This window comes from Macadamia integrifolia, chromosome 5 (assembly GCF_013358625.1).
Source record: "Macadamia integrifolia cultivar HAES 741 chromosome 5, SCU_Mint_v3, whole genome shotgun sequence".
Taxonomy (NCBI): domain Eukaryota; kingdom Viridiplantae; phylum Streptophyta; class Magnoliopsida; order Proteales; family Proteaceae; genus Macadamia; species Macadamia integrifolia.
The window spans coordinates 24,762,606-24,776,208 of record NC_056561.1 but is presented as its reverse complement, the minus strand read 5'-3'; the positions used below and the strand labels follow the sequence as shown (position 1 = coordinate 24,776,208).

The 13,603-nt window shown below is 42.8% G+C and overlaps 1 protein-coding gene across 1 annotated transcript in view; it reads right to left on the bottom strand.

Moving 5' to 3' along the window:
- Positions 1-4,727: 4,727 nt before the first annotated feature.
- LOC122079290 (cullin-3A-like) overlaps positions 4,728-13,603 on the bottom strand; it is a 14,751-nt gene continuing 5,875 nt past the window's right edge. The window contains exon 2 of the mRNA XM_042645644.1: positions 4,728-7,154. Within this exon, the coding sequence (XP_042501578.1) occupies positions 5,114-7,154 (2,041 nt within the window). The 3' untranslated portion in view covers positions 4,728-5,113. The remainder of the gene's footprint in view (positions 7,155-13,603) is intronic.

Here is a 13,603-nt window from a genome sequence, read left to right as displayed (position 1 = left end):
AAATGTAGATCTAGAGTTACAAATCACTCTTCCGGCACCAGAATGGGAAGATCAAGCTTCGACACCGCTGAAACCCTTCTCTTCTTCCTCTACCTTCTCTTCCCTTCTTCTCCCCTTTCTTTTCTCTCTCCTCTTTACTATCCTCACCAACGTACGAGTGTCATAAATGAAAATAAAAGAAAATCATAAATGCTATATATATACTTCTTAAATAACTAAATAGTTCACATGGATGGGTCACTCAGGTGGGTGGGTGCGCCCACCTGTCCGCCCACCTGTCCGCCCACCTGAGGGCCAAAACTTGGGATTTTGACAGAGTTCGGGCCTCGACGCGAACCCCACCCCTGGCATACGATGTAGTGTACGTATATACATTAATATAAGGTTACAATACCTGCTTTATCCGTACATGGCCTTATGGTAGGTGCATGTACACGGCTTGGGTACTCCTGTCTCTTCTGGCACTGGCTCGGACTTGTCGGGCCAGCCGGTGTTTAAAGTCACCCTTGCCATCATTGTCCATAAGGAGCCCGCTCTAACTCTCTCCGGTTCGGGTCCTGCATAGTTAAACCAGGTCAACCATGTAATCAGACCGGGTTTAAGAAGTAGGGTATTACAGGTTGGCTACTGGAGAATCCCTTCACGAAGAAGTAGCCTAGATCGCTGAAGCTGTGGATCGACTTTGTTGGCAGACGGTTGTACCATAGCCTTGCCGCTCCTCTGAATGTTAATGGTAGGGCGCGACACAATATTTTCCGAGACTCGATGGAACTGCATGGTGACCTTGAAGCCTTCCAGATGATCGACGGGGTCCCCAGACCCGTCATACGTGTCATACTTGGGCAGGCAAAAGCTGATCGGGAGCGAATCCCTCATGACCTCATTAGCTAGGGCCGTGTCATTAGTGAGGTCTGGCTCTCGAGCTCCTGTATGATTATCTGCCACCTTCTTGATCTCATCTTTCATGTCCAGGACCATCTGCTTTAAACCTGAGTCCTCGTGCCTCTGTTCGTCTCCCTGGCGTGGTTCCCCATGTGGGTCTCTGGCGGCACGCCGCGTCCTTCCCCTGGGTGCGGGAGTCTCCCTCATTGCTCAGTTTCGAAGGTTGTGACCGGAGCTTATCGATCCTGTACTGCTCCGGTCCTCGTCTCGAGCCCTCTTATGCTGGATGTGGGGGCCAGGCGGTGCTCCACCGGTCTTCTAAGAGACAGCTTTGGAGACCTCCTTCATTGCCTCGGTCATTCGGTCATATTTGTCCTGGAGGGCTTCGAATTGCTTCCTTGTCACATATTCCTGCGCTTCAGGAGGGGGCAGAGGATCATTATCTCCGCGTACTGAATGTCCGACCGAACGCTGGTACCTTACGAATCCTTCCCGGTCATCATTGCCCCTTTCTTGTCCTATCTCCGTCGAGGGAGGGAGCCCCCCTGAAGGTTCCTCCCTCATATTCATGTTCGACGCTGCTCTTGTCTTCTTACGATTGTAGGTTCTCCCCACCATTACTGTCATTCCCACAGACGGCGCCAATCTGTTGTTGCCAAAAATCCATATGAGCTGACCTACACAAGCACAGACGGCAAAGGCCCGGAGATTTGTCCGGGGTTAGTCCTCCGACGCTCAAGATAGGGATTGGCCGCACAATTTTTGTATAGGAGTAATGGTGGGGGTATTGATGCTTACCTTCTACCTTCCTCTCGGGCCTTTTTATATAGCTCTTAGGGTTTAGGGTTTCCCCTTTCCTCGGAGGAGTCTTCCTCGAGTCTACCTCTTTTCCTTTTAGAGTCCTACTCCGATACGTCCTACCCCTTCGTGGGGGATATTCTCTTCACGCGGTTGACGTGGTAGAGTCCTGGCAGCCCCTATTAGGTGGGTGACACGTGTCCAAGTGGGTGACGCATCCTTACCCTCCTGGACAGTCAATTTGGCTGTATCAGGTCAAGCTTTAGGTGAAGGCCGAGCCAAGCTGACTGAAGGTCCTCACCTCGGTCGAGGGCTCAGGCTAAGGCCGAGCCGATCTGACCGAAGGTCCTCACCTCGGTTGGGAGTTCGGCCAAAGCCGGTCAGTCCTGACCGAAAGTCCTCACCTCAGTTGGAAGTTCGGCCAAAGCTGAACGGACCTGACCGAAGGTCCTTGCCTCGGTCGGGGGCTCAGGCTAAGGCCGATCCAAGCTTACCGAAGGTCCTCACCTTAGTCGGGGGGTCAGGCTAAGGCCGAGCCGAGTTGACCGAAGGTCTCACCTCGGTTGGGGGCTCAGGCAAAGGCCGATTCGAGCTGACCGAAGGTCCTCACCTCAGTCGGGGGCTCGGCCAAAGCCGAACGGACCTAACCGAAAGTCCTCACCTTGGTTGGGAGTTCGGCCAAAGCTGAACGAACCTGACCGAAGGTCCTTGCCTCGGTCGGGGGCTCAGGCTAAGGCCGAGCCGATCTGACTGAAGGTCCTCACCTCGGTCGGGAGTTCGGCCAAAGTCGAACGGACTTGACCGAAAGTCCTCACCTCGATTGGGAGTTTGGCCAAAGCCGAACGGACCTGACCGAAAGTCCTCACCTTGGTTGGGAGTTTGGCCAAAGCTGAACGGACCTGACCGAAGGTACTTGCCTCGGTTGGGGGCTCAGGTTAAGGCCGAGCTGAGCTTAACGAAGGCCCTCACCTCGGTCGGGGGCTCAGGCTAAGGCCGAGTTGAGCTGACCGAAGGTCTCACCTCGGTTGGGGGCTCAAGCAAAGGCCGAGCCGAGCTGACCGAAAGTCCTCACCTCAGTCGGGGGTCGGCCAAAGCCGAACGGACCTGATCGAAGGTCCTCACCTTGGTCGAGAGTTCGGCCAAAGCCAAACGGACTTGACCGAAGGTCCTCACCTTGGTTGGGAGTTCGGCTAAAGCTGAACGGACCTCACCGAAGGTCCTTACCTCGGTCGGGGGCTCAGGCTAAGGCTGAGCCGAGCTGATCGAAGGTCCTCACCTCGGTCGAGGGCTCGACCAAAGCCGAACGGACCTGACCGCTCACCTCAGTTGGGAGTTCGGCAAAGCTGAACGGACTTGGCCGAAGGTCCTTACCTCGGTCGGGGTCTCGAACAAGGCCGAGCCAAACTGACCGAGGGTCCTATCTATGTCGGGGCTCGGGCAAGGTTGAGCTGAACTGACCGAAGGTCTTCACATCGGCTGACTGAAGCTCTCGGTTGCAAGCAGAACTAAAGCCGAAGCAGAAGGAATAAGGCCGAAGGGACTCAAAAAAAAAAAAAGTGGGGAGAAGAGAAAAGATGAAAATTTTGATTACTCCCACAAGAAGAGTCTCCTGACGGGAGTAAGGGGGTTCCTGATACAGCCAAACTGACTGTCCAGTAGGGTAAGGACACGCGTCACCCACTTGGACACGTGTCACCCACCTAATAGGGGCTGTCAGGACTCTACCACATCAACCGCGTGAAGAGAATATCCCCCACGAAGGGGTAGGATGTATTGAAATAGGACTCTAAAAGGAAAGGAGGTAGACTCGAGGAAGACTCCTCCGAGGAAAGGGGAAACCCTAAACCATAAGAGCTATATAAGAAGGCCCGAGAGGAAGGTAGAAGGTAACTAGGTAAGCATCAATACCCCCACCATTACTCCTATACAAAAACTGTGCGGCCAATCCCTAACTTGAGCGTCGGAGGACTAACCCCGAACAAAGCTCCGGGCCTTTGCCGTCTATGCTTGTGCAGGTCAGCTCATACGGATTTTTGGCAGCAACACATTGTTTCTTAAAAATATACCAAATTGTAATGGAGCATATCCCGCATCGCCACACCTATGGTTTAAAGTATCTCCGATACCAATACGATACCCTCTGATACGTATCTTAAATTTAGTCGATCGATATGATACACACCGATACGATACATGTAACTTTTAAAATCCTTTCGTATAGATATATATCCTATGATACATATCGATGTGCACCAATACACTATCGATACGTACTGATACTATGAAAAATATAAAATCAAGGTGAAATATACATTTCGGTACGTATCAGTACGTATCGATGAGAATTTGTATGTATCGATCGGTACGTATCGATGAGTATCAATACGTATCGATGAGTATCTATATGTATCGATCAATACGTATCGTTGAATATTGGTATGTACCGATATAGTGCGCTACGGTCATATAATGGCCAAGATGAGTATTTTTTTTAGAAAACACGAATTTTTGAAGGGTTTTTGTTTCTAAGTTGCTGCCAGTCATATTTCTCTCTAACTAAAGTGGAAATCAATGTTGGAAACAAGAATTTTACATTTATGGGACAACTACAAACCTTGAATTCTTAGTGCGATACCCTCAATTTAGTGTTTATGCATAATACATATTATCAATAGTTTTTTTTTAACAAATTTTTTATGTAAAAGTGTTTAAAAAGGTGCTTCATATCCATTTATGTGCGTATCTTTAACGTATCTTCGATACAATACGATACCATCCGATACGTATCTTAATTTTGATCGACCGATACGGTAATCGATACCGATACTTTAATCCTTGGCAACACCTTACTTTTCTTGTATCACATTTGCCCTGCGAGGATCACGCAATCATCTTCATTGACCATGGAATATCCGCCTGAGTATGGTTTCAACCAAACTCAATTAGCTATGGAATGTTAACAGAGTCCAGCCCTCAAGACTCAAGAACTTCTTCATAGCCAATGACGATAAAGAAGAGTAATTTTAACAAGAACACAAGACTAGGGAGGCACCTAACGCCATCCCCATTCCCTAATTGTTGCATGAATCCAGTACATTCTGTCAAGCCCTTTCACGAGAATGGGAAATACACAAATGAAACCCCCAACATCACTAGCTGCTACCATGGTACATAAACTCCCCAAGTTAACAGTTAATTTAAAATCCAAGGGAACTTTCTATCACAGAAATTTATCCGAAAAGATCGAATCTGGCATTTTAAAGCAGAAAAAAATGAAGAATAGGACAACCTGCAGCAGAGGGCGATAAACAATATTCGGTGAAAGCCATAGCTTGCAGCAATTCAAGGACACTTTATCACCAAATGAAGGATACAACTCCACCTCAAGGCAAAAGGCCTCGACTATAAGAGGCAACGCATTGTAAATTCATTTTCAGGCTAGATACCGATACAGTTTCCTGTCTACTTTGTCCCTCTCCAAGAACTCCCGCTCAATAAGGGATTCGATCCGTTTCTTTATTACAACAGGGTTGGGCAGGAAGCGTGACTGCAACTGTTTTGTGACTTCAGCAACAATATTGTTGTGATCCAGGACCCTCCTTGACTTCATGATCCTCACAATTGCAGCCTCAATCTGGGGCTTCCTGTCCTCCTCCACTCTCTGCCGGGTCTCTTGCTTTTCTGGCTCTGACTCCTTCTGTGCAACCACCGTGCCTATCTTCACCTTGTAGAACTTGCTAGTGAACTTATCATTGAAGAAAAAGGCATCATCTTCACCAATATCCTTGCTCATTGGTTCCTTCCTAAGAACATTCTTCCCCTTCACACAGGCCAATGACTGCAAGCACCTCTTCAAGTCTGAGGCTGGTATCTCCGTTGCCTGTTCAATCTCCTTATAGGTCAGGCAGTCAGCATTGTTGAACAGCATGAGTATACACATCTGGTATGTGGACACATTCAGCTCATGCTTCTGCCCCTTCCCAAAGGTTGCTTTCAGATCAGCAGTGCCCATGTTTGTTTGCCAAGACAATCTCCGTCCAGTATGTGTTCCTAGATAATACGCCCGGAACTTCTCACACACTCCCAGAATCTCAGCTGGCAGATTGCAGGTGGAGCTTGGTTGAGTCGGCCATGACCCTGTTGTGAGAACCTGGACGGCAAGTGTAGGACTATCCCCGGTATCAGCAGCCTGGCTAGCATTGAACCCTTGCATTGTATCCTGTGAGGTCTTCATGTCTGTAAACATGCCTTCCAATTTGGAAGTGAACTGATAACCACATTCTGTCTTCAGCTTAACTATCAGACTTCTCTCTGCATCATCTGATACAGTTTTGCCTGAAAGAAGCCGCTTTGCCAAGTGTTGCTTGTAGTATTTCTCAAACACATCCTTTTCTTGCAGGTAGCGGAAAAGCATCATCACCTTGTCCAGGACAATCTCTACATCCTCTTCACTGACACCTTTCAGGCCTTTACGAAGCTTATCATCTACAAACAAGGAAATAAATTCTGGAGACCGAGGGTTCAAATTAATGAAGTACTCAAAGGAGGAATTCAAAGCATTCTGGAATGTCTTGTCATTGTTGAAGGCCAAGCTGATAATCTTATCATGTTTATCCTTTTCATCCAAGAGCCGCTGGACAAAGTCCACAGGATCCTTTAACCTCTCAGGATCAGTAACCAACTGCTTACCAGTTTCGCGAATATGACCAGTCATCACATCTCTTATTGTAGAAAGTCCATCGGGTACCCTGCGGAACAAGTTGTACATCCTCCCCAAGTCTTCATACTTATCATCCACTAGCATGCTCACCAATCCTGAGTTCTCCATATGGACTAACCTCTGCATGTGGTTTGCAATCATCTCCCTCTCCACCACATTAGTTATCTTGGTTTCACTCTTCGCATCCAGGTAGTGGGAGACTCTCTCCATCTCTTCAGTTAGGCGTCTCTCAGCTTTCTTCAGGTAATCCCCACAATCACAGCACTCGATGAACTGCTGAGACTCAACACTGTAAAAATTGGCAGATACCTCAAGGAAAGGCTTCTCGAAGTCTTCTTGGTAAACAGATGAACCCAAATCCATAAGCATCTTGATTATATTCCTCATCAACCCCCGGTTTATAACTTCACCAGTCCGTTCTCTGTGCACAAGCTCAAGCAGTGTATTGAGAAGCCTTGCCTGGATTTTGCTTAAGTGGATAATGTTGTCCCTCCACAGGTTCAAACCAAGCTCATGGACAGGTGTTTTATGAGTAAAGGGAATGAAAGTCCTGTCCATATACATTAGTATGTCTCGGATCATCTGCAAGGCCTTGTTATGGTCTGTCCATTTCCTATTCAGCTCTTCCAGAAACGAAGCTCCCTGAGCAGCTTCTATCGATTTTGATATTTCCTTTAGATGCAAAGTCATTGTTGACACAAGTCCCGAGTACAGCTTATCTCCAAATTTGTGCAACACCATATTGTAAGCATTCCTGAGTCCAAAGTGGTTGGAGTTCAGGAGAAAAAAAATTCTCAAATGCAAAGGAGAAACATTTTGCAGATAAAGTAGCATATTCACAAACAACCATCCAAGCAACCATGTGCAAATATGTCTAGATTCTTCGCATGGTCAGCCAAATTGGTTCCTCATCATGTACAATCATCAGAAAAGAAAAAGAAAAAATGCCAAGGAAATACAAATTGAAGTTTACAGCTAAAAATGATTTTCCAGTAAGTATTTTTTCCATTGAGACAATGGAATCTCACTGATATAACATTGAAGCACATTGCCATTACACATATCTCCACTAAACAGTATAATCAAAACAATTAGCAATTTCATGGCAACAGCATGTACCACCACTTCATCTCTATTTCCCCCCCCCCCCCTTTTTCATTGCTAGCTAGACATAGAAAGAGCATTTCTGAGGGTAGACCCTCCGATATACATATACATGGTAGACCCTCCAATATATATATATATATATATATAATGCTGAAAATGTTGTTAAACTGAACAAGGAGGCCATTTCCAATTTATTCCAAGCATTGATCATCCGATGTAAACAAAATTATTCAAACACAAATGATTATACAGTTGGATCAGAGTTTACAAATCTGCTGGATAGATACAGGTAATTTTGACATGTGAAGGACAAATCCCTCGGATCAGAGCCTACAGGTCTCCTGACTTGTATATTATTGGCATGTCAAGGAGATGCACAGGTAAACTTGAAATGTGCAATATGAAGCATCTAAGCCCAAATCCTTGGATGATGTGTTCATAGTTATATTAGGGATCTTCTAAGTAGATGTAAGAAAAATACCAAATGGAAGCCCAGTGGTGCAAGTAACTCACTGAGATTTGGGTATCTACCAGAATGACAAAGATCATACAAAGCAAACTTTTTTGCCTTGAAAATCTAAGAAAATGGTAAATAAATGACATACTGCATTGGTTTTCCACGATAAGGGGCATAGTTTTTAAGGCACTGCTAAGGCGTCGCCTTACCAGTGCCTTGGCGCTGATGCGGTCTAGAGATGGTAAGGCAGTGCTCCACCTTATGTGAAGTGGCACCTTATGGGTTTTTTTTTCTAAACACATTTTAAAATTACTTGATGAAGATTCCAAATATAGATTTTTTATTGGTAGGTGTATGGTTTTGTTAGCACTTGAGATGTATGGGATCAGCCTTACTTCACCAAAAATAACAAAAAAAAAAGAAACAAAAACACGATTCACAAACAGGGTTTGGATTTTGTCAAGGATTTTAAGAAAGGGCTTTGAGAAGGAATCAAGGAACAAGGAAGAACCACTGATCCAGGCGAACATTTTGCTCCGGCAACGGTGAGCTTTATTCTTCTTTGACAAGAGTAAAAATATAGTTGATGACCTTAGGGCTTAGGCACTTATTTTGGCATCATAGAGGTAAGTATAATAAATATTTGTATTTTTATATCTTCTTTTCTTTATATTTATAATTTTTTTCATAATTATGTATTTATATTATACGTTAATATGATTGATGATTGATGATTGATGATTGATGATTGATGATTGATGATTGATGATTGATGAAGATGAATTTAGTTTATTCACTTTATTGATTTGTTTTCTTGATGAATATCTTATATTGGTATGAATATGAACCTTTAATATTTATTTAACATATGAGTAATAGGATTCAACTAGGATTTGAGTCAAATAGATTGGTTTTATAAAAAAATTACACAGGAACGCTTTAGTCGATAAGGCGACGCTTTATGCCTGCCTTATCGCTAAGGCGCTTCGAAAGACCCTCAAACGCCTCCGTCACCTTACCGCCTTAAAAACTATGATAAGGGGAGTGTCCCTATTATGATTTGCAATTTGTCTATTAGTTTCCTCGCTACTTGGTAGTTAAGTCTTAGTCTTGTTCATTGTCTACTCCTACAAGGAGTCTTTGTTTTACTATCATAAGTAAAGGTAGTAGTCCACGACAGAACATAAGCTGAATCTATCGTTGTTCAGCAATTCTCTTCTCTTGTTCCGTCGTTCCCTCCTCTACTTTGCAGGTACTAGCTTCAGATCATGGTTTTGCCACACTTTTCTTTCTTTAAGAAAAAATAAATTCCCACAAAGGTTTTAAAGCAGATAAGTTGGCTGGACTGGTTTAGCCCGTTGGGATTCCTACTTCCTAGACAACAAGGAACCGATTCCAAACCAGGGGAGGTTTATTTTATTTGAGATACTATTATGTAACTTCTTATTTTATTGTGCTTTATTTTGGGTAGATTACGTACGGGATAGTTTTCTTATTTCAAGTTTCCTTATTTAATTTCTATTTATAGGAGGTTTCTTTTTGGTTATATTATATATGGTTGTATGAATCAAAGAATTGATCAAGTTTTCTGTGGTGTTGAGTGGGCCTGCAAGCCGAAAGTGTTCGCTTTCCCTCCCCTTCCATCAATCTAATTTCTTCCCTTTATAATGCAATTGCTTCCTTTATCTCAAATTTAATCACAAATTTGATCATTGGGCCTGCTAGCATTTGAGATCCATAATCGAAATTTTCCAATTGCATTTATTGGTATCAGAGCCGAACCTGACCATGGAGATGTACGTTTTCAAGACCAGAGTTTGTTTGCCCAATAGAAAAGAACTACTATTTTACTCATAAATAACGAGTAGATGACAATTTCATTTCACAGCCTCCAGTAGAGATGTTATCTAAGACCAACGAGATCATCATTGAATCTGAGGATGATGACTTCGTTGAATTTGCAATTTCTCAATATTGTGAAGTGTTTGATTCTTCTAAGCACGTTACTTTAGTGTGTTGAGAGTGGTTGGAAGGATGAAGGGGTATCATTGATTGTGACAAAAATTTGTGCACCTTACAACCTTGTCACATGAGCCGGATATTTGTTCTTCAAGGATTGATTGAAAAAGTATCCTAAAAACCAAAGGAGTCAACACCAACAATGCAGCCAAAAGAATCAACACACGAGGAAGACCACTTTGATGTGGGACAACAAGTAATAGCAAAAGGAGACAAGATGATTAATATAGGTGCCACAATAGGCTCTAATATAGTGTTTGATGTTCTACATATTAAGTTTGTTCTTCCCCAAATATTTTAATACGAGAATGTGCCTTCCGTGTTCCATCTTTTGAATATGGTCCGTGATACAAGTGCGGAGCAGGAGGCATTCTCCCGAGCTCTTCCATTTCTTCTATTCTACAAAACTTGAGGGTGAATTTTTCTCAACTCCTAGGCATGATGCAGATACTTGACTGGATTGGTTTCACCCGTTGGGATTCCTAGACCATAAGGAACTAATTCCAAACTGGGGGGTTCTTTTAGTAGGATAAGTAGGGAGGTTTATTTTATTTGGGATAATATTATGTAATCTTTTATTTTGTCGTGCTTTATTTGGGGTAGATTACGGAAGAGATAGTTTCCCAATTTCAAGTTTCCATACTGGCCGAACATGTCCGCTTTCTCTCTCTTCCCTTCCATAGATTTGATTTCTTCCCTTGACCGCACAATTACTTCCTTTAACTCAGATATGATTACAGAATTGATCATTCTGCCTGCATCTGAGATTTCTAATCTGAATTTTCATATTGTATTAGATTTCCAATGCCAGCCTATATAGAATGAGAGGCAAAAGTAAATCACTGTCAAAAAGGTTTAAGTACGAAATATTTTAACAATATTACAACATAAAGCTGTGAGTGCGAACAGTCAGGCAAGCAGTAATGGGTAGGGTAGGGGAGATAATGACCTTACCCTCACTCTTTAAGTGATGTAGAGGATATTCACCCTTATCCTAAAGGGATAGGCAAGGATTTGCTCTTACCTCTAGCTTATACGGTAAATATAAAAATGCCAATTACACAGCAAGGTAAACAGTTAAGGCAAGTAAAGCATCAAGGCAAGAAAACAAGGGAAAGCATTCTTATAAATTAAGAATTTGGGGCTTCTATTAGACTTCAGACCTTTTGGCAATCGGTATTTGGGTTGGGTAAATAGGCCACGCGTAGGTTGAATGGGCTGTATACGCTCTGGGCCCTGAGTTGGTGTGTACATGTGTGGGTAATATTACCTAATTATTCTTATCTAGAAAGATAAAAAGGTAGATGGGGTAAGAAATCCTCTAGGCTCCATCTGATTGCAAGGACAATAACGGGAAGTGAAATCAAATCAATATTAGTGTGGAAACTTTTGTAATCATTACCTCAGAAGATTGTGTAACTAACTTCAAATATTTCAATATGGCTATTAAAGTTTTCTCTTTGCAATCAAATCCCTTTGATTTGAAAATTAAGAATATTACATAAAAAAAAGTATAATTACCAAAAATGGTAAAAGTTTTAGGTAGGTTTACAGTCATAATTACAAAACTTTCCTCCTCCTTATAACTGATTTCACTCTCCTTCCCTTTACTCGCAACCAGACAGAGCCTTAATCTTACCCTCCAAACAAGTGGCAGTTAATGTGGGTAAACAGATACCCGCGGCCACCCTCAGCAAGAACCACAACTAAGCACCCTAACAGTAGAATTCTATATTAAAGGTCACCTCCCCCTCCCTAACTTAACCAAGATGAACTTCGAACGAAGCTCCACAGGCAATCCACACTACCAGCATAGGTGGGGTATTCAGAGAACATCAAGGCAACATCATCAGCACTCTAGCAGGAGGATTCAATATGAAATGTCATGTCCCCCTGCTAATATTACCGAGTTGAACTTTGATGGAAGCTCCATAGGAAATCCAAGCCACCAGCATAGATGGGGCATTCACAGATCATCAAGGTAGCATTAACCTGGCATTATCAGGTCCTACTGAGAGGTGTAATTCCACCACCGCTGAACCAAAGGCAGTAATCAAGAACTTAGAGGAATCCTCATCCAATGGGTGGTTGAACATGAGTGCCAAGGGTGACACAACTTTAGTTATAAAGCGGTTGACTTGAATATGGAAGGGCTTTGGAGATACATGCACCTTATAAGAAAAGCCAGATTCCTATTACTGAATAGAGATATTTCTTTTTAATAATAGTGGCTAAGATCAGCTAATGTTGTGGCTGATGATTGGGCAAAGGCCAGGATAAACATACAGCCCATCTATTTGCGGCCTCTTCAATATAGCAAATCTCTTTGTTATGTTTGTCTCAGTGTTCATGTGGCCTGGGTTCCAGATTACCTAATTGTTTTTATTTTTCTCTATATAATATTCCACCTTTTCAAATAAAATTTACAAAAAAGGGGGAAAAAGAAACACAAATACGAAAGAAGCACATTAACTAAAGGGGGGCAGGGAACAAAAACAAGGGGGAAGAGAAAAAAAAACAAAGCTCGCATTTTTTAGCAAGTAATAAGGATATTATTGTAGGGCTAAAACAAATTAAAGGATAACCTTTTTCCCCCTTTTGAAACTTATCCATCATGATACTGGTAAAAGTCACCCCCCAACAATCCCCATAGGCAGAAAAATCAATGATTATAACTCCAACAAATGCACATGCTACCATTGGAATTTGGAATGAGGACTCTTTGACCACTACAACAGATACACATGATACCATTGGAATTTGGAATGAGGACTCTTTGACCACTATGCAATCAAATCAATAATATGGTAAACTATTTCCAACTATTATCTGCATTCAAGGTTCATTTTCAGCTTATTAAACTTACTAAGAATTGATAGAGACCAACTGCTTTTTCAACCTAAAGAACCTAGAGGTATTTAGTCATCCATGCCAAAAGACATTTTTTTTTTTGGGGGGAGGGGAGAGAATAAATGTCGGCCATCTTGAGCAGACAAGGCAAAACATAGACTGATTGTCTTAACTTACACTTCATCAGAAGTTTTTTTTTTCCCCAAAACAATAAGGAAAGTTAAGAATTATGGAAAAAAGATCAGCATAAGCAGTAACAAGACAAACTGCAGAGGTAAACTTCTCACAAATACAATTAGAAAAGCAATTGAAAAACATAAGACTGATGATAATTGGTAACGATTGTACTTCTATGAAGAAATTAAAATAAAGCATCACTTGCATGACTCACATGAAAAAACATAAATTTCACTGCAAATCGACTAAAATGCCCACTCCCATTGATCATTGCAGAATGGAATAAGATATTCCAAGAGGAGGACAAAAGAAAAAATGATCCTATTACAGGAATAGCTTCAGGTACACCTGTCACAATTTTGACTGCCCAATAACCAATTTGGTCCCGAGGTAAGCTATAACCAGTTACACCAAAAGAGGCAGTCAATACGCCCAAAACCACGCCCGTAATGGAGTGCGTAGGAACAAAGAGAAGCAGACGCCCGTAATGGAGCACGTAGGAACAAAGAAAAGTAGATCTATTCTATACCCGATAAGTACCAATATGCAATGGGGTTGGCCCCTCTTTTCTATGAGTTGGATGTGTAGAGACA